At 41.2% G+C, this 20,479-nt stretch overlaps 1 protein-coding gene across 1 annotated transcript; it reads left to right on the plus strand.

Annotated features, from left to right (window-relative positions):
* Positions 1 to 1,495: 1,495 nt before the first annotated feature.
* IFI44 (interferon induced protein 44) lies at positions 1,496 to 20,227 on the plus strand. The gene is made up of 9 exons (XM_008139544.3): positions 1,496 to 1,578; positions 1,812 to 2,260; positions 4,901 to 4,937; positions 7,775 to 7,970; positions 9,700 to 9,846; positions 14,924 to 15,095; positions 16,407 to 16,507; positions 18,629 to 18,803; positions 19,678 to 20,227. Exons 2-9 carry the CDS (start codon positions 1,822 to 1,824, stop codon positions 19,719 to 19,721), a joined length of 1,311 nt encoding a protein of 436 aa, XP_008137766.3. The 5' UTR covers positions 1,496 to 1,578; positions 1,812 to 1,821; the 3' UTR covers positions 19,722 to 20,227.
* The last annotated feature ends 252 nt before the right edge of the window (positions 20,228 to 20,479 follow it).

Below are 20,479 nucleotides of genomic sequence, written 5' to 3' on the forward strand. Positions count from 1 at the left end.
TTTGGCAAATAAAAAGCATATTATTACTTCTAGTGTTTTTTTTTTTTTTTTTACCTAAGTAAATAATACCCAAAAGCTGCTTAAAATATTTTAAATTGATGTTGCTGTTGATTTTTAATAAACTCAAAACTTATATTTTTTTCTGGGCCAGGTGGGGAATTTAAATTTGTCAGAAACAGGAATAGGGGATTTGTGAAGACAATGGGCAACTAGAGAGTAGATGCTCAATGATATAAAAGCTTTCAAATTTAAAAGTTAAGAAAAGAAGAAAAGAAATTATGATGGCCCTGCAAAACAAATCCACAGGATGTATTTAGCCATAGAACATAAGTTTTTGACTCCAAACATTGTGAAGTTAGGGAAGAAGCTTCAGTTAGAGATTGACATGATTTAGTTTATACTTTACAGACAAATTTAATTCTGGCTGTTCTCAGAAGAATAGATGGGAAGGGGGCAAGCAGAAAAAGCAATGGAACCAATTAGGAAGCTATTATAACAATAACAATTTACATAAGGAAATATGCTGGTTTAGAATAAATGGATAGCGCAGATTGAGAGAAGTGGATGAATTTGAGATGTGTTCTGAAGTTAGAATAGACATTTCTTTCTATGTCCACATTAAAAATTGATTGAATTTTCTTAAGTCTTTAAAAAGTCACTTATAAAGGTAGTGATTTTTTTATTTGACATTGATTCTTTGATTCTTCCAGTTATCCTATATCCATGGTCGGCAAACTGCGGCTCGCGAGCCACATGCAGGCTCTTTGGCCCCTTGAGTGTGGCTCTTCCACAAAATACCATGGCCTGGGCAAATCTATTTTGAAGAAGTGGCGTTAGAAGTAGTTTAAGTTTAAAAAATTTGGCTCTCAAAAGAAATTTCAATCGTTGTACTGTTGATATTTGGCTCTGTTGACTAATGAGTTTGCGGACCACTGTCCTATATAATAAAGAGGTAATATGCAAATTGACCATCACTCCAACACACATGATGGCCACCACAAGATGGCCAGCAGGGGAGAGCAGTTGGGAGGGATCAGGCCTGCAAGGGAGGGCAGTTGGGGGTGATCAGGCCTTCAGGGGAGGAAGTTAGGGGCAACCAGGCTGGCAGGGGAGGGTAGTTAGGGGCAATTGGGCTGGTAGGGGAGCAGTTAGGCATCTATCAGGCAGGCAGGGGAGTGGCTAGGGGGTGATCAGGCTGCAGGCAGAAGCAGTTGGGGGCAATCAGGCAGGCAGGCAGGCGAGCTGTTGGGAGCCAGCAGTCCTGGATTGTTAGAGGGACCCTAGATAGGAGAGGGTGCAGGCTGGACTGAGGGACACCGCCCCCCCCGCCCCCCATGCATGAATTTCATGCACCAGGCCTCTAGTGTTTTTATTTGAATGTATTATCTAAAATAAGCTGGATGAGTTTATGCTATCTCACAGAGGGAAGTTGGTACACTGCCAACTGGGCTGGGCCCCATTGACTTTCAGTTTCCTTTTCTCTGAGTCTCTGATGCCTCTGCTATTTTTTTATGCCTGCCTCGCTGTCCAGAGAGCAACTACTCTCAGCCTCAGCCCCCGTACGGATTCTACAAACAGGTAAAAGACCCGCTGCTTTCCACTTTTCCTAGCCACTTGTAAACTATTGCCTTTAAAAAAAATCTTTCTAAAAATAATAATTTAGAATGTTTTTTTTCTTGCTATCTGTCCACCCTCATTTACACATTCCATGTGAAATGTAGAGTAAATAAGAGGCATAAATGCAAGCTTTGTGACAGTACATATTATCTGTTTTTCAATATTTATGGAAAATATGTTTGCTTTCCCACTAGGTTGAGAAATATGGCAACTCGTTTGACATGGCTGCAAGAAAAGGAACTGCAAAACTGGTTGGGAGGGAAGCAGTTTAGCCTTCTCTATAGGGCTAGTGTCTGTGGATTTTCTGATACAAACTTGTTTTCAAAATGCTATTGTCAAGGACCCATTCTAATAGTGATTTACAGTTCTGATCATGTTTTTGGGATATATATACCCCAGAATGAAAAAAATAAAACCGGAGTTTCCTGCTTCCTTTTTACCTTTGAAGGGACTGAAATTTTAGGATGTAAAATAAGACCAGGGATTTTGGAGGATTTTATTTATCGCTATCCTACACAGAAAGAATTAAAGATCGATCTACCAAATAAAAAAGTGAATATGAGCTTAGATACAATTGAAAAATTAAAACTATCTCAACATCAGACAATGTCCTTTGAAGAATGTGAAGTTTTTCGATGTGAAGGTAAGTTTGACTACATAATCTTAGAGTTCTCTTCTGCATGCTGACCTACTGTATTTCTTTAAGGAAAAATGACCTTTCACTTGTCCTTATTTCTAAGTGACTCAGACTGAAACCTGGCCACAAATTGATGGCTAAGACACAATCATAGTCCAAAGTAGCATATGCAGAGTTTTTTGAAATGTGTTTGTGGGGAGGAGGAGGAAATGTGAAAGGAGGAGAGAGAGAGAGAAACAAACATAAAGATTGTGAGATTCTCTGGGGAAAAAAACAACACAAAAAAACAGAGCTTGAGCTTCTGTTGATTAGTACTCAATCCTTTCTGATGCAGTTCCCCATTATATCAAAAGACCAAAATTTATTTACCTTTTTTCTACTTAAGAACATTTAAATTGTTTCCAACATTTGCTGCTATAAACAATGCTCCTGTGATATCTTTATGCATATAGCTGTGGACAAAAATACTTTAGGGTAACTTTCTGGAACTGGAATTGTTGTTTAAGAGTTATTTACATTTAAATTTTGATAGACTTTTCAAAAGCTTCAGTTGTCTATGGTATCCCTAAGAGTGTTAAGAAATGCCTATTTTCCTGCATCCTTTGCCAAACTTTAGAAAATTTGCCAATTTGATGGTCAAAAGATGGTATTTCTCTCTCTCTCCCATTAACCTTCATCATTAACAAGTCTATGTGTATTGTTCCTTTTGGATGTTAAAATTATTTGAGAGAATGCTTTTTAAATTTCCAAGAGTTTGCTTTTTTGTTTGTTTAGCCTGTTATTTTCTAGTTTTACTATATTGTAGTCACTGAGTGCAATCTTTACTATTTCCACTTCTTGTAATTTAAAGAGGTTTTCTTTATAACCATACATATAGCTATATTTATAAATGTCCCACACAGTATGCTTATTTTTTAGAGGATTGCATCATTACACCTAATTATTTCAGTTTTAAATCCACCACAAAAGAGTCTCCCTTTTAGGCACCAAAAGAATTCTTGGCCTGAGTCTCATTGGTACAAATGAAGGCCTCAGCCCACCCCTGAGTCTCTCACTGTGCTCTGCTTGAATAGGCATGAGTCCCACATACTCTTCCTCCTCCTCCTCCTCCTCCTCCTCCTCCTCCTCCTTTTCTTCTTCTTCTTCTTCTTCTTCTTCTTCTTCTTCTTCTTCTTCTTCTTCTTCTTCTTCTTCTTCTTCTTCTCCTCCTCCTCCTCCTCTTCCTCCTCCTTCTCCTCCTCCTCCTCCTCGTCCTCCTCCTCCTCCTCCTCCTCCTGCTCCTCCTCCTCCTCCTCCTCCTCCTCCTCCTCCTCCTCCTCCTCCTTCTCCTCCTCCTCCTTCTTCTTTGGGGTGTGTGTGGGTGTACATTTTATTTATTTATTTATTTTTATTTTTTTCATTTTTTATTGACTAAGGTATTACATATGTACATATTTTCCCATTGCCCCCCCACCCCACTCCCATACATGCCCCTACCTCCCAGTGTCTTGCGTTCATTGGTTATGCTTATATGCATGCATAGAAGTCCTTCAGTTGATCTCTTATCTCCCCCACCCCTCCCCAACCTTCCTGCTGTAATTTGACAGTCCGTTTGATGCTCTACTGCCTCTGTATCTATCTTTTTGTTCATCAGTTTATAATGTTCTTTATTATCCATAAATGAGTGAGATCATGTGGTATTTTTCTTTCATTTGCTTGCTTGTTTCACTTAGCATAATGCTCTCCAGTTCCATCCAGGCTGCTGCAAATGGTAAGAATTTCTTCTTTTTTATAGCAGCACAGTATTCCATTGTGTAGGTGCACCATAGTTTTCCTGTCAGAATGGCAATCATCAACAAACGACAAGAGTTGGCAAGAATGCGAAAAAAAAGGAACCCTCGTGCACTGCTGGTGGGAATGCAGACTGGTGCAGCCACTGTGGAGAACAGTATGGAGTTTCCTCAAAAAACTAAAAATGGAACTCCCATTTGACCCAGTAATCTCACCCCTAAGAATATATCCTAAGAAACTAGAAACACCAATCAGAAAGGATATATGCACCCCTATGTTCATAGCAGCACAATTTACAATAGCTAAGATTTGGAAACAGCCTAGGTGCCTATCAGCAGATGACTGGATCAGAAAACCACATACTCTTCTAAAGTCAGGAATAAAATTATAAATTCCAGAAGTCCCGTTATTGACAGAAACTTTTGGAAAAAAATCTTGTGCCTGTTTTCTGTATTTTTTTTTCGTGTGTGTGTCTGTACATTATCCCTTTCAGATATTGGACTATGGAGGAGAAAGTAGAGTATTCCCAGTCTTTTCTTGTCTGTCCACGCTTCTAGGCCTTGCTTCTCTGATTCAAAAAGAATCCCCACGCTCACCTCCCATGTGGGAGTGGGCCACACACGATTGCTGAGTAATTGGGTAAGAAACAATCTGCAGACATCATAGTCTTGCAGTGCTCACCTTGCCTCTCACCTCTTCAAATGAGGTGATGTTCAGGATATTTGCCATAATTTTCTTCAAGTGCTTTTCACTATAGTGTACTGTTCTCACAAAAAGACTATTTTGGTATTTTTTTTCCTAGTGAATTAATTGGCATTCATTCAGTCAGCCAACCATTCAACAACTTGTAACTTTCATTATTCTTTATTTCCTCAGATTTATTGGACACAAGGAAGATGAAAGGGGTTGCTGAGTAAGTCAGTGTTTTTAAAGTTCCATTATTCTGTTCATTATCTTAAACTTATTATATTATAGGTTCTGTTAATAAAATTAGTAGCACAAATTATGACAGATAACTTGTGGATCACTGTCAACAAGAATAAACTATATAATTATAAATCCATTTGATAATACTAATGTGAAAACAAAAAGAACACCACCAGAGGGAATGCATTCCTAATTTTTGATATACCTGAAGGAAAATAATTATTTGGCTGTATATATGCATTTTTTCCCCCTAAGAATTCTTGCAGTTGCATTTTCAACTCTTTTAGGTACTTGCTATAGAAGGGGTGGTTGGTAGATGGGGAAATATCTATTATGAATTTCAGGAACATGGTAGGAATGGTCTCCTTCCATAAACTTCAAAAGTCATATATTATGTTGTGGTTTTGAGTTTTATTATTGACTAGAGGCCCAGTGCACGAAATTCGTGCACAGGTAAGGTCCCTAGCCTTGGTTGGCAATCAGGGCTAATTGGGGCCTTCCGGCTGCTGGCTGGGGCCTCCCTTCCCTAGCTGCTGGCTGTGGCTGGGGCCTCCCTTCATTCCACATTGCCCCCTGGTGGTCATCTCATGTCATAGTGAGTGATCGAACTCCCGGTCTCCTGGTTGAACTCCCAAGGGGAAACTTTGCATATTTCCTTTTATATATATAGACTAGAGGACTGGCACATGAAATTCTTGCACAGGTAGTGTTCCTAGGCCTAGCCTGCAATCAAGCCCAATCTTCCCTGGCTGTTGGCAGCCAGTTCCACTCCCCACTGCCACCGCCGATCTTCCTCTGTGTGTGGGGTAACCGATTGGGCAATCAGTGCCCTGGCGTCACCCACATCCACTGCCACCCACCCTTGGTTCCCAATTTCCCATTGGGTGATTGGAGCCTGCTGGCCAGGGAGGAGGGACTGAGAGGTTGGCCATTTCCACCCATTTGCCGGCCCCGCCCCCCACCACTGCCAGTTGCCCTCTGAGTGTGGGGCAACTGGCAAGGTGATCAGAGCCCCAGCGCTGCCTGTGTCCACCACCACCCACCCCCAGTTCCTGGTTCCCCATCAGGTGATTGGAGCCTGCTGGCCAGGGGGGTGGACCAAGAGGTTGGCCATTCCTGCCCGCTTGCCGGCCCTGCCCCCTGCTACCACCAGTCACCCTCTGTGTGTGGGGCAACCGGTGGAGCAATCAGGGCCCTGATGCCACCTGCATCTACCACCACCAACTCCTGGTTCCGGTTCCCCATAGGGCGATCAGAGCCTACCAGCTAGGGGGAAGGATGGGGAAGGGGCCTGCAGGCTGGGGGTAGCTCTAGTGTTGAGCATCTGCTCCCTGGTGGTCAGTGCGCATCATAGCCAATCGGTCATTCTGCCGTCAGGTTGATTTGCATATTATGCTTTTATATATATACTAGAGGCCCGGTGCACGAAATTCATGCACGGGGGGGTGGAGGGGCGTCCCTCAGCCTAACCTGCACCCTCTTCAATCTGGGACCCCTCGAGGGATGTCCGACTGCCCAGTGGGATCAGGCCTAAACGGGCAGTCGGACATCCTTCTCACAATCCAGGACTGCTGGCTCCCAACCGCTCACCTGCCTGCCTTTCTGATTGCTCCTAATCGCTTCTGCCTGCCAGCCTGATCACCCCCTAACCACTCCCCTACCAGCCTGATTGATGCCTAACTGATCCCCTGCCAGCCTGTTTGCCCCTAACTGCCCTCCCCTGTAGGCCTGGTCACCCCTAACTGCCCTCCCCTGCAGGCCTGCCCCCCCCCCCAACTGCTCTCCCCTGCAGGCCTGGGTCCCTCCCCACTGCCCTTTCCTGCAGGCCTGATCACCCCCAACTTCCTTCCTCTGCCGGCTTGGTCACCCCTAATTGCCCTCCCCTGCAGGCTTGATCACCTGCAACTGCCCTCCCTTGCAGGCCTGGTCCCTCCCAACTGCCCTCCCCTGCTGGCCATCTTGTGACGGCCATCTTGTGTCCACATGGGGGCAGGATCTTTGACCACATGGGGGCAGCCATCTTGTGTGTTGGAGTGATGGTCCATCTGCATATTACTCTTTTAATAGATAGGATAGAAGCCTGGTGCATGGGTGGGGGCCAGCTGGTTTGCCCTGAAGGGTGTCCCAGATCAGGGTGGGGGTTCCTTTGGGGAGTGGGGCGACCCAAGCGGAGGCCCTGGTATCTGGGGTTTATTCATCTTCTACAATTGAAACTTTGTAGCCTGGAGTGGAGCCAAGCCTTCTGTTTGCTCCGTGGTGGCAGCCATTTCTGTTGGGATTTATGTATCTTCTATCATTGAAACTTTGTAGCCTTGAGTGGAGGCCTAAGCAGGCAAAGGCAGGCGGAAAGCTTGGCTTCCTCCATTGCCAGGGAAACCCAAGCCTCCCTCCTGCTCTCTGTGGCCGTAGCCATCTTGGTTGGGTTTATTTGCATATTTGCTCCTGATTGGCTTTTGGGCGTGGCTTGTGGGTGTAGTGGAGTGATTGTTAATTTGCATATTCCTCTTTTATTAGATAGGATCGATAATTTATTTTCATGTTTAACATAGTTGATATTGAATTCTAAGTTTATATGGTCTGGTTGCTTAAATCTGAAAGATTTTATGTCTGAATGGCCTTAGTTAAAAGTGTAATTTTTGCTTATTTTTCTTTTACAATAGGATTTAAGGTAGGATAGTTTTATGTCTTCTTATATAAGAAGGCAAATTGATAATCAAAAATAAATAATAATGTAAAAGAAAAGAAAATAAATTCAAGATAAATTTATGGTAAAGTCATGTGATCTAATCTCAATCAACTGTTAAAATGGTCTTATCTAAACAGGCTCAAGGAGAACTTATTGTCTTCAATAAGAACTTACAAACCATCTAGGGACCTGGTTCACCAAATACGAATTCTGCTCCTGGGTCCAATTGGAACAGGGAAGTCTAGTTTTTTCAATGCAGTAAAGTCTGTTTTCCAAGGTCATGTAACACACCAGGCTTTGGTTGGCTCTGACATAACTGGGATATCTAAGCAGGTGAGTCCATTGTAGGTCACTCAGCCTTTGTTACTTTGTTCAAGTTAGATTTGAAAAGTTTTGTTTTTTTTCCTGATCAACTTCATTACATATATATATATATATATATATATATATATATATATATATATATACATACTAGAGGCCCAGTGCATAAAATTCGTACATGGAGGGCAGGAGTCCCCTCAACCCAGCCTGAACCCTCTCTAATCCGGAATCCCTCTCACAATCCAGGACCTCTGGCTCCTAACTGCTCACCGGCCTGCCAGCCTGATCGCCCCTAACTGCCCCCCCCCCTGCTGGCCTGGTGGCCCCTAACTGCCTCCCCCACTGGCCTGGTCGCCCCTCATCACCTCCCCTGCCGGCCTGGTCACCCCACACAGCCTGCTGTTCAGTTGTTTGGTTGTCCCTCACTAACCCCCCTACCAGCCTGGTCACCCGACACAGCCTGCAGTTTGGTCGTTACTATGAGGGCATCCTGACCAATTTGCATATTACCCTTTTATTAATATACTAGAGGCCCAGTGCACGAAATTCATGCATGGGGGAGGGGCAGTTGAACATCCCTCTCTCAATCCAGGACTGCTGGCTCCCAACTGCTCGCCTGCCTGCCTTCCTGATTGCCTCTATCCACTTCTGCCTGCCAGCCTGTTCACCCCCTAACCACTCCCCTGCCAGCCTGATTGATGCCTAACTGCTCCCCTGCCAGCCTGTTTGCCCCCAACTTCCCTCCTCTGCCGACCTGGTCACCCCTAACTGCCCTCCCCTGCAGGGTTGATCACCCCCAACTGCCCTCCCTTGCAGGCCTGGTTCCTCCCAACTGCTCTCCACTGCAGGCCTGGGTCCCCCCCATCTGCCCTTCCCTGCATGCCCGGTCACCCCCATCTTCCCTCCTCTGCCAGCCTGATCCCTCCCAACTGCCCTCTCTTGCTGGCAATCTTGTGGTGGTCATCTTGTGTCCACATGGGGCCAGCAATCTTGTGTGTTGGAGTGATGGTCAATCTGCATATTATTCTTTAATTAGATAGGATAGAGGCCTGGTGCACGGGTGGGGGCCGGCTGGTTTGCCCTGAAGGATGTCCTGGATCAGGGTGGGGGTCCCCTTGGGGAGTGGGGTGGCCTGGGTGAGGGGCCTGTGGTGTTTTGCAGGCCGGGCACACCCCCTAGCAACCCAAGCAGAAGCCCTGGTATCTGGGGTTTATGTATCTTCTACAATTGAAACCTTGTAGCCTTGAGTGGAGCCAAGCCTTCTGCTTGCTCCGTGGCAGCAGCCATTTCTGTTGGAATTTATAATTGAAACTTTGTAGCTTTAAGCGGAGCCCTGAGCTGGCCAGGGTGTGCCAAAAGCTTGGCTTCCTCCATTGCCGGGGGCAACCCTCTCCTCCTGCTCTTTCCAGCTCTGTGGCTGCCGCCATTTCTGTTTGGATTTGTTTACCTTCTATAATTGAAACTTTGTAGCCTTGAGTGTAGGCCTAGGCTGGCAAGGGCAGGCAGAAAACTTGGCTTCCTCCATTGCCTGGGAAACCCAAGCCTCCCTCCTGCTCTCTGCAGCTGTAGCCATCTTGGTTGAGTTTATTTGCATATTTGATCCTGATTGGCTGGTGGGCGTGGTTGGTGGGCATGGCTTGTGGGTGTAGCAGAGTTATGGTCAATTTGCATATTACTCTTTTATTAGATAGAATATATATATATATTGAACTCCTAAAGTTCCTTTCTTCCTCCTTTGCAGTACAGGACATATTCCATTAAGGATGGGAAGAATGGCAAGTCCTTGCCATTTATTCTGTGTGACTCAATGGGCCTGAGTGAGGAAGAAGGACTGTGCATGGATGACATACCCTACATCTTAAAAGGCCATGTTCCTGACAGATATCAGGTATAATTTGGCTAATTATTGAGGAGCTATAATTTATATTTAAAATGTTTTGCCCACTATTAGGACATAAGACTCTAGACTAGTTAGTGCATTAGCATTTATTTTCTTAAACTATAGTTGTTCAAGATCCTTTGTTTCTTTTTGATATTTTATTTTACAAGGAATTAAAACATCCAAAAGTCTCTTCTATCATAGCTGTCATAACAATTCTGAACGTTGTTACACACTCAATTGTTTTTGGATATTCAACTTACATAGGTAATTTTTGTTATGTAGCAGGAAGTCTGGATGTAGGTAGCTTTGTGCCAGTGTGTCAGCTCTTCGAGATTATTATTTTCAAGGTCCTTCTGACTTTCTGTTCTGAGATCCTCAGCATAGAGTGCTATGGATTGAATGTGTTTCTTCAAAATTCATATGTTGGAGCCCTACTCCACAATGTGATTATATTTGGAGGTGAGCCTTTGGAAGATGATTAAATCATGGAGTAAAGCCCTCATGAATGGAATTAGTGTCCTTATATAAGAAGACACACAAGAGAGATGTTCTCTCTCTCTCTCAGCCACATGAGGACACAGTAAGAAGGTGGCTGTCTACCAACTAGGAAGGGAGCTCTCATTAGACATAAATCTGTCAGCAAATCCTTGATCTCCAGAACTATGAAAAATGAGTATTTGTTGCTTAAGCCACACAATATCATAATTTGTTATAGCAGACCAAGATGGCTAAAACATGGGACTTTTTTTCTTTTAAAAATATGTTTTTATTGATTTTAGAGAGAGAGATAGTGAAATAGAAACATCAATTGCCTGCCTCCTGCATACCCGCTACTGGGGACTGAGCCCACAGCCAGGGAATTGGTGACCTCTTGGTTCATACGTTGATGCTCAATCACTGAGCCACACCAGCTGGGCACTGACATGTGACTTTTATCCTATTGCTCTCAAGATGCTCATGCTGAGCACTGTTAGTGTTCCAGGCAAGAGGAAAGGGGAGATTAAAGAGAAGAAGTAGTCTGTCTCTTAAAAAAACTTTCCAATTCTTTTTGTAAATGTTTAGATCTTGAGTTATTCATTAACTTACCTTATTCCAAATGAATAGTCAGTTGTGGCAATATCTTTCATTGAACACTTTTGCATCTTTTTCCTACCAAAAATAGGGATTGGTTTTTGTATCCTGTAGTTTGTTCTATTGATGTATTTATACATTTCTTTATTATGTTCATTACCATATTATTTAATTGTTTTAATTACTGTAGCAACCCATTATATCTTAATAACTCACTGGACAATACTCAATATTTATTTCTCACATTTGTTTTTCTTGACCATTTTCACAGATATCCTTTCCCAAATGAGCTTGTTTGTCATTTTATTTTATTGTTTGTGTTTTATTTGTTAGTGCTTTGAGTGAAATTGCATTAAAATTTCATACTCAAAGTTCTTTCGCATCTTCACATATCCAGTGTTTCTATCCAGAAACACAGTATATTTGATTTTACATTAATTTTATTTTTATATTCAATTATACAGTATTATATTCATTTTATTTTATATTATTTTATTCTTTAGCATAGAGCTAAATGAATATCTATATATACACACAAATATATATATGGACATGTATATCTTTTTTTTCACGACATACAAATCACAGATTTTTATTACTAAAGTCCACACATATTATTAAACACTAGAAGCCCGGTGCACGAAATTCGTGCATAGCGGGGGGTTGTCCCTCAGCCCAGCCTGTACCCTCTCCAATCTGGGACTCCTGGAGGGATGTCCGACTGCCCGTTTAGGCCCGATCCTGGTTCGGGCCTAAACGGGCAGTCGGACATCCCTCTCACAATCCAGGACTGCTGGCTCCCAACTGCTTGCCTGCCTGCCTTCCTGATTGCCCCTAACTGCTTCTGCTTGCCAGCCTGATCACGCCCTAACCACTCTGCTGCCAGCCTGATTGATGCCTAACTGCTCCGTTGTCAGCCTGGTCACCCCTAACTGCCCTCTCCTGCAGGGTTGATCACCTCCAACTGCCCTCCCTTGCAGGCCTGGTCCCTCACAACTGCCCTCCCTTGCAGGCCGGGTGCCTCCCAACTGCCCTCTCCTGCTGGCCATCTTGTGGTGGCCATCTTGTGTCCACATGGGGGCAGGATCTTTGACTACATGGGGGCACCTATATTGTGTGTTGCAGTGATGATCAATCTGTATATTACTCTTTTATTAGATAGGATAGAGGCCTGGTACAGGGGTGGGGGCCAGCTGGTTTGCCCTGAAGGGTGTCACAGATAAGGGTGGGGGTTCCCTTGGGGCGTGGGGCAGCCTGAGCGAGGGGCCTGTGGTGGTTTGCAGGCCAGCCACGCCCCCTGGCGACCCAAGGGGAGGCCCTGGGATCTGGAATTTATTTTCCTTCTACAATTGAAACTTTGTAGCCTGGGGCGGAGCCAAGCCTGCTGCTCCCTCTGGGGTGGCAGCCATTTCTGTGGCAGTTAATTCACCTTCTACAATTGAAACTTTGTAGCTTTAAGCGGGTGAGCCCAGCCAGGGTTTGCAGAAAGCTTTGCTTCCCCTGTTGCCGCCAGCAATCCTGGCCTGCTCTCTCAAGCTCCATTCTGCCGCCATTTGTTTGAATTTGTTTACCTTCTGTAATTGAAACTTTGTAGCTTGAGTGGAGGCTTAGACCTGCAATGGCTATGGAAAGCTTGGCTTCCTCTGTTACCTGGGAAACCTTGCTCTCTCTGGCTGTAGCCATCTTGGATTGGGGTTAATTTGCATACTCGCCCTGATTGGCTGGTGGACGTGGCTTGGCTGGTGGGTGTGGCTTATGTAGCGGAGTGATGGTTAATTTGCATATTACCATTTTATTAGAGAGGATAACTGTAATACCCTTATCACATCTGGGTTATTCCTTAATTTTTCCTTAAATAATTATCAAATATCACCCAAATTGGCCAAATTTCTAATTTTCTTATAAGTACCATATTATGCATCTTTTAAAACAGTTTTTAAAAAATGATTAAAAAAACTGATTCAGCCTGTTTTAATTGCACATTTTGCCTCTATCTCTTTTGGCATTTTTACTTGCAATTTGATTTTTAAGAAATCTGTTTGGTTATTCTATAGACATATACTTCCCCATAGTCTGAAATGTGCTGTTTTCATCACTTGATTTAGTTTTAGTTTTTATGTATCCTGAAAATTGATAGATGAATGTAGACACACGTTCAGATTCAGGTCTGCTTCACAAGGTGGTGTTGTGCTCTTCCATGAAAGCCACACAATTTTGAACTTTCTCACTTTTGTAATATAGGTTTCATTAGCATTCAACATTTAGATACCTTTATTTATTAGGGTATAAAAATAGTGATATTCTATCTCTATCATTGCTTCTTCATTTCACATGTGAAAGACAACTTCCCCTCATCCACTATTTGATTACTTAGTGGTACAGTTAATACCTTTAATATAGGATGGTCAGGATATCTGCTTGATTTTTTTTATAAGTTTCTGAAATAGTAAGTTGGTTTCTTTACATCTGCCAATATTGACCAGTGATTATTTTATTATCATTATGAACTCATGAATTGAACATACTTGATGTGTTTCAATGCACTGTAGTTTATCTACATAAAGATGTTAAATGTAACATCTTTGACCACTAGGAGCTGCTACAATTTGCATTCTGAGTGCCGTTGACATAAAAATCTGCTGTATCCCTTGAATTCTTGTATGACTATAAATATAAACCATATTTTGTATATTTACAGTCCAGATTTTGAAGCAGTTGTTTCTCTAAGACGTATTGGTTTGGTTTGGTTTGGATCATTAGAACTCTTCATTGCTACTTAGTGGATTGTTGGTTCTTGATATTTTAGTGGATAAATCTAAAAATATCTGTATCTATCTATCTATCTATCTATCTATCTATCTATCTATCTATATTCAGATACAGAACTATATAGTTTTTACTTAATCTCTTTTATCTTGCATCAGTATCTGCTTTATCTGAACAGAAGATCTCTAGTCTCAAGGATACAAAGTATGACAAAATATGTCACAACTCATTTGCTTTATATCACATAATATTCACTGTAACCTCAGAAATAATTATCTAACACTACCATGAATGATCTAATCATAAGTATATTTTATATCAATAGAATAAAAATAGCCTATAAAAATTGGAAACAATTTTAAAATTTTAGCAGATTTTTTTTATATTGTGTTTAACACATATCATGTAGTGGGAGCATACAAATTACTGTGTTTTAAAGTCAGTCAGACATAGTTTCTTTCTGTGTAGATATGACCCCAGTTGTATGCAAAAGTTCACTCATTTAATTCAATTTAGAGATTGCTTTTTAAATTTAATGTAATTTTGTTTTATATTTATATATATGTTTATAATTTATATGGTTCTAAAGTCAAAACTACAAAATAAGGTATATTCAGAGAATCCATCTTCCTTCTCCATCAGTTAAAATGCATTTCTCCCTGCTTCCTATAAGTATCCATATAAAAATTTATGATTTACTTCAATTTTTTAATATACTAGAAAAAATAGATTTGTGGTTTCCTCTTTTTTAGAGAAGTGATAGAATGGTATATGTTATTGATGTAACATAACTTTGCTGCTACAAATAGTCCTGAAGTTATTAGCCTTGTACATACATTTGTGGGACAGAGGATTTCTAGTTTAAGAGTCAATGCATCTCTTAAACTTTCCCCCTTGCACTCTTCCCGATGATACCAATTCCACCTTTGTCCACATTGCTTCTTCTATCTAGGATACTTTCTGTCATATTCTTATTCCCTTATTCAGATTAACTCAACTGTGTGTTTTTGTTGTTTTTATTTTTACTTTCATATGACATGTCCCTTCTTCACAGAAGCTTTTCCTATGTGAAAGGACTGCTAGCTACTTGCATAATGACTGTCTTCTCTACCAGATTGTTAGCTTCATACTATTAAAGACTTGTTTGTTATGTTCACTGTTTTATTCACTTGCACAGTGACTGGTACATAGTATGTGCTTATAAATATTTGATGAATTAATATGTACCTTTATGTTTACCATACAGTTTAATTTCATGAAACCAATCACACCAGCTCATAGTAACTATATTGACTTCCCAATGCTGGAGGACAGAATCCATTGTGTGGCATTTGTGTTTGATGCCAACTCTATTGAGCAACTCTCTGATGAGATGGTAGCAAAGGTCAAAAGAGCTCGAAAGGAGATGACAAAGTGTGGTGAGTCTTATTCCACTGTACTTCTAAGGCTAACTGATTAGACTACTGTATATTGTAGAATGGATTTGAACAGGATGAAGAACTTATGAAAAATGCATATTTAAATATTCCCTGGCCCATCAGTGTGGTTCATTCAAATCAAGCCCTCACTAGCTGTATGTCTTTGTGCAAGTGATTTAAACTTCCTATGCCAGAGTGTCTTAATCTATAAAATTAGTGTAACAATGGAGGTTTTATTGTAAGGATTAAACAAATTAATATATATGTAGAGTTTAGTACAGTCCTTACAGTCCTCACTGCATCCTAGCATGCATTTATTTACCAAGAGTCCTAAACTTCCTCTTGGGCCTTAAAGAATTAGAAAGAAGAAAAAACAGTTTAGTAAGAAAAAGAGAGGAAAATAAGATGCTTAGTAAAGAGAGGTAGCATAAAGGCTTTGGAGAAGGTAAGCAGGATTAGGGAGTTAAAGTGCCCCACACTGCCTTTTCTTTTGTAATATATTTTTATTGATTTCAGAGAGGAAGGGAGAGAGAGAGCAAGAGATAGAAACATTAGTGATGAGAGAGAATAATTGATTGGTTGACTCCTGCACACACCCTACTGGGGATGGAGCCTGCAACCTGGGCATGTGCCTTGACTGGGAATCAAACCATGACCTTCTGATTCAGATGGAGGCTCAACCACTGAGCCACGCAGGCCAGGCCACACTGGCTTTTCTTGGCCTTATTATTCATTCTGTTTGGGAAAGAGTCAGTTTATCACAACTTTGATAATGTTAGAATCAGGGAGTGATTGACTTACTTGCTCACTGAAATTTAAAATCTTGAAAGGGTGGTGTGCAGAGATGTGCCTGCTACCGTTGTGATATAGGAGAAGTATTTTGCAATATTTCGACATATTCTGTTTCCTTGAGGCCTCTTCTCCATATTGTTTATTAGAGCCCTTTGGCCTTTTCTATAGTTTTCATAAAAACACAACTGTTGGATAAGATATAAAATCAATCAGCAATACTGTAGCATACATTTTAGTTACCTCTTCCAAGGAGTGGTTTCATTTGAAGCCTGACTTCTTACCATGGGAGGCAATGAAGGGACTTGCTATGTTAGGAAAATTCCAGGTGCCAGTAAGTAGTTCAGAGGGATTTTTTTTGTGTCTGTGTGTGTGTGTGTGTGTGGGTGGGGGGGGGGGGTAGGGAACCTTCCCAAATTTCTGAAATTGTCAGTCTATTGCATAATTGATAGCTGATTAACTGAAAAAAAAATACTGATGCTTCCTATAATAATAAAAACAATACCTATCTATCTGGCATAGGTGTCGCACCTGTGGTTTTACTCACTTGTGTTGATAGCATGGATCTGATTACGAAAGGAGACCTTATAGACATATACAAATGTATGCCTGTGAAGCTCAAGGTAATGAATGATGTCATTTGTAAACAGATTTTTCTGGTTTTTCATTATAATCACATGATATTACTTTGTATAAAAATTAAAATAGATACATATGAGTTTTAAAATATTTGAAACAATTGCTTGGATAATTCAGACTTATTTTTTAAGTTTTAAATATTAAGTACTTATCTTTCTGCTGACAGATAACTTATATTTATTATAATTTAATTCAATTAGGTTCAATTCAACAAATATTTGTTGATTATCTGCAATGATTGAGCCAGTGTGATAGTCTCTAATCAGATACACAGATAATTGAAATAATTCCCCTGTGCTAAAAACCTTGCAGCTTTATAGGTGAAGGTGAATGGATGGGGGAATTAGAGAAGAAAAAGTTGACAAAAGAATATGACATGATATGATTGAGTATAATAAATACCATGATATAATGAAAAATAAAATGCGGTGAAAGTTTAGATGAGGAAAATATTGAGCTAAAGGGCGGGGGGGCGGGGGAGGGGAGATTTTGTTACTGGGGTGGCACTAGGAAATGGCTTTTAAGTTGGAGGAGTATTTTAGGGGGAAAACCTCAGGCCCAGGGAATAGCATTAGTGAATTCATCAATGCAGGAAAAAGTAGCATTTCAGGAGGCATAGAGTGTTCAGTTTAGTGCCTCCACTAAACTGGATCATTGTAGGGAAAGATAAAGTGAGAAAGAAACATTTGCATGAGGTGATTTTTCTTAATCAGGTGCATGATAGGGAAGCATAGCAACTTTTTGAAATAGTAGTGATGTGAACAAAGTCAGCTTCACATTTAATCTGACACCTATGTGAAGAATAGATTAGAGTCAAAAGGAACATGAAGGTGGGAACACCAGTTGGGAGAATATAGTGATAGCTAATATTTGTTAAGAACTGATTAAGTGATCAGTCTTCTTATTCAGTATTTAAAACAAGCTGATGAGATGGGTGTTGTCATCACCATATCTGGTAGAGGAGAAAACACAAGTGCACAGAGAAAAGCATTTGCTGATGCTGATTGACAGTGCTAAGAGGCGACAGAGGCCTATACTGATCCCAGGCAATCTGGTTGCACAGATAAACTAGTCTAATTAAACATCAGCACTGTACACTTGAAACTAATATAAAAATTATCGAATGTCAGCTGCAATCCTACTTAATAAAAGGGCAATATGCAAATTGACCGCACCTTCGCTACGCATAAGCCACGCCCACCAGCCAATCAGGGCGAGTATGCAAATTAACCCAAACCATGATGGTGGCTAATTTGCATACATGGAGGGAGGGAGGAGTGAAGACTGAAGACACCATAGAAGGAAGAGGGAGGGAAAGTAGAAAGCAAGGCGGCTGCTGGAGGGAAAGCGCGGGTGGCGCGTGCGGCCACAGAGGCGGGCAGGTGGCGGCGGCAGGCATGGCGGGTCGGGGGAGTGGGGGGCGGGGCGCACCGTGGAGGCAGCGGTGGCAGCGGTGCACGTGGCTGTGGAGGTGGCGGAAGTGGTGGCCGTGGGAGTGGGGCGCGCAGTGGCGGCAGCCGTGGCAGTGGCGGCAGGGTGGGCGGGGCACGCCCCGCCCATCCCGCCCCACCCCGCCCGCCACAGCGGGAGAGGTGGGAGGTTGGGAGAGGTGCCAGTGGCGAGAGGGAAGCCCACAGGAAGTCTTGCAGGAATCTTCCTGCAAAACGGGCCCCTAGTTGAAAAATAAAATAAAAAAATAAATTGAATATCACCATTAAACTAGTAAAATCACCTTATCTTAACTTTTAAAAGAAAAATAACTCTTTAAAGAAAACAGGGAAATTATGGACTTTAATGTAAGTATATTAAAATGCTTCAATTTCAAATTAGTTTATATAGAACCATGTTACCTTTATATTTTAATTCATATTGAATCTGTTATATGTTATACGTATTCTAAGTGACAATTAGCAGTGATGTTAGAGCTTGACTTGTGAAGTTCTGTAGTACAAGTACTTTATGGGCCAGATCTCTATCTCCGTTTCTCACAGTAGGAAAAATATTGCCAAGCGCCTACTTTTGTTATTGCTTTCATAATTTATATTGACATTAAGTGGTGTTTTTCACTGTTTTGAGATTTCTGGGTTTTAATTTCTGTATTTCAGCAAGAGGAAGTCCACAAAAAACTTGGGTTTGCTCTTTCTGACATCTTGGTGGTCAGTAATTATACCTCAGAATGGGATCTGGACCCTATTAAGGACGTTCTGAACCTCTCCGCACTGAGACAGATGCTGTGGGCAGCAGATGACTTCTTAGAGGATCTGCCTCTTGAGGAAACAGGTAAATGCATTTGGTGGTATAGAAACTTGAAGATGTCAGTTTTGTGGCTACTTCCTGCTTGGATCTATTGGGCACATGACAATTCTGTGTCTCTGTGAGTTGCTGTCCTGTGAGTAATCCTGCCTTTAACCCATTGGTGGGATGTGTTTTTCCCCCTCACATTTCTTGATCCTTCCACCCCCACGCAAGGTACAACTTAGAGGATTTGCACTACTTTTCCTCCCCTGGTCTTATTTGAAAATTTTTTGAAATGATGCAGCTCTATCATGCCCACTGTCTAAACATCCCAAACTGTGTCTTTGCCCTCATCTATCAAAATATGCTTCTTTGCTTTGGACCTAGATTTGGATTCGATCAGCATTGTTCCTCATCAGATGTGATCTTTGATCATTTGGCCTTTCCTTGAGATATGTTTCTGTCTCTTTGACTTGACTCGAAAACTCTCCCTCCTTTGAGGCCTCTCAATGCAGTGTGGCTGGTGCTAGGTAGGGGGAAGTGCCTTTCATATGCATGCCTCAGATTTTAGCATTATTTGTAGTCTCTATTATCAATCTGTGCACAATACGCACTATACTGTTCCAATCAAAGTTGAGATAGAGTTTTAGTTTATTCTCAAATATTATTTTAGTTGTGAGAAATCAAATTAGAATATCATATCCTCTCTAATTCTCTTATTCACAAACTACTGGGAAACCCCCAAACTAACTTTGCTGTCCTGACTCTGTGCCATCTTGGTTTTTCCATTTCTTCTCTCCTCATTGTGCATGCACTCCCAAAGTCAGGATTGGCTTAGACCTCTAGTAGGCCAATGTTCCTCTTCCTTCTGGTTGCATTTTCTAAATAATGTATTAATATTTTGTTTCTCTTTTCTCAGGTATCAGAGAAAAGCACTTACCAAGTGTGCAAGAGAAAAAATAAATATGTGATCCCATTCACATATTAAAACTTATCAGAGAAGAGCAACCATGTAGAAGTGAGGAAACAGGAAAAAGACAAGTAGATGAAGCTAAAGGGGTGTATTTTACTTATTGCTTGAATGAAGATGCACAAAAAATTCATAATACATATTAATAACTTGAAAGAGCTGAATATGCATATATGCATAACCCAAGGACACAGACAGTGGGTGGTGAAGGCTTGTGGGGGAGAAAAGTGGAAGAGGGCAATGGGGGAAAAAAGGGACATATGTAAAACTTTCACCGATAAAGATTTATTTATATATAAAAAAATAAGCTGAAGATGTGCAGATAGACCCCATGGATGCTTGTTATATCTACATCAAAATACATGTCTAAAATTGTTTGTAGTAGCCTTGTTCATAATAATCCAAAATTGAAAACAATCCACATGCCCATAAATAGTAGAATAGTTAATAAAATTGTGGTAAATTACATAGAGTATTTCATTTCATGTAGCAATACAAATTAAAGAGTTATAACTGTATAAAATTATAGATAAACATTAAAAATATAATAATGACAAAAGAAGAAAGTCATGAATGAATCTATATGCTTTGAATAGATTTATGTGAATCTCACAGAGTTCTAAATAAAAGAAAGGAATGATGACTATACAAATGAAGATGATAATTACTTTTCAAGGAGAAGGGATTGTGAAGAGTGAGCAGTTCCCCTGGTGCTTCTGAAGGAGCTAAAAGTGTCCCCTTTTTTGAACAG

The sequence above is a fragment of the Eptesicus fuscus genome, chromosome 9 (genome assembly GCF_027574615.1).
Source record: "Eptesicus fuscus isolate TK198812 chromosome 9, DD_ASM_mEF_20220401, whole genome shotgun sequence".
Taxonomy (NCBI): domain Eukaryota; kingdom Metazoa; phylum Chordata; class Mammalia; order Chiroptera; family Vespertilionidae; genus Eptesicus; species Eptesicus fuscus.

Excerpts from the sequence above, each read along its gene's own strand:
- IFI44 (XM_008139544.3), top strand. The coding sequence starts at position 1,822 with ATGGCAACTCGTTTGACATGGCTGCAAGAAAAGGAACTGCAAAACTGG. Across the intron at positions 2,261-4,900 it reads TGAAGTTTTTCGATGTGAAG|ATTTATTGGACACAAGGAAG; the intron begins GTAAGTTTGACT and ends TTATTTCCTCAG. Across the intron at positions 7,971-9,699 it reads TAACTGGGATATCTAAGCAG|TACAGGACATATTCCATTAA; the intron begins GTGAGTCCATTG and ends CCTCCTTTGCAG.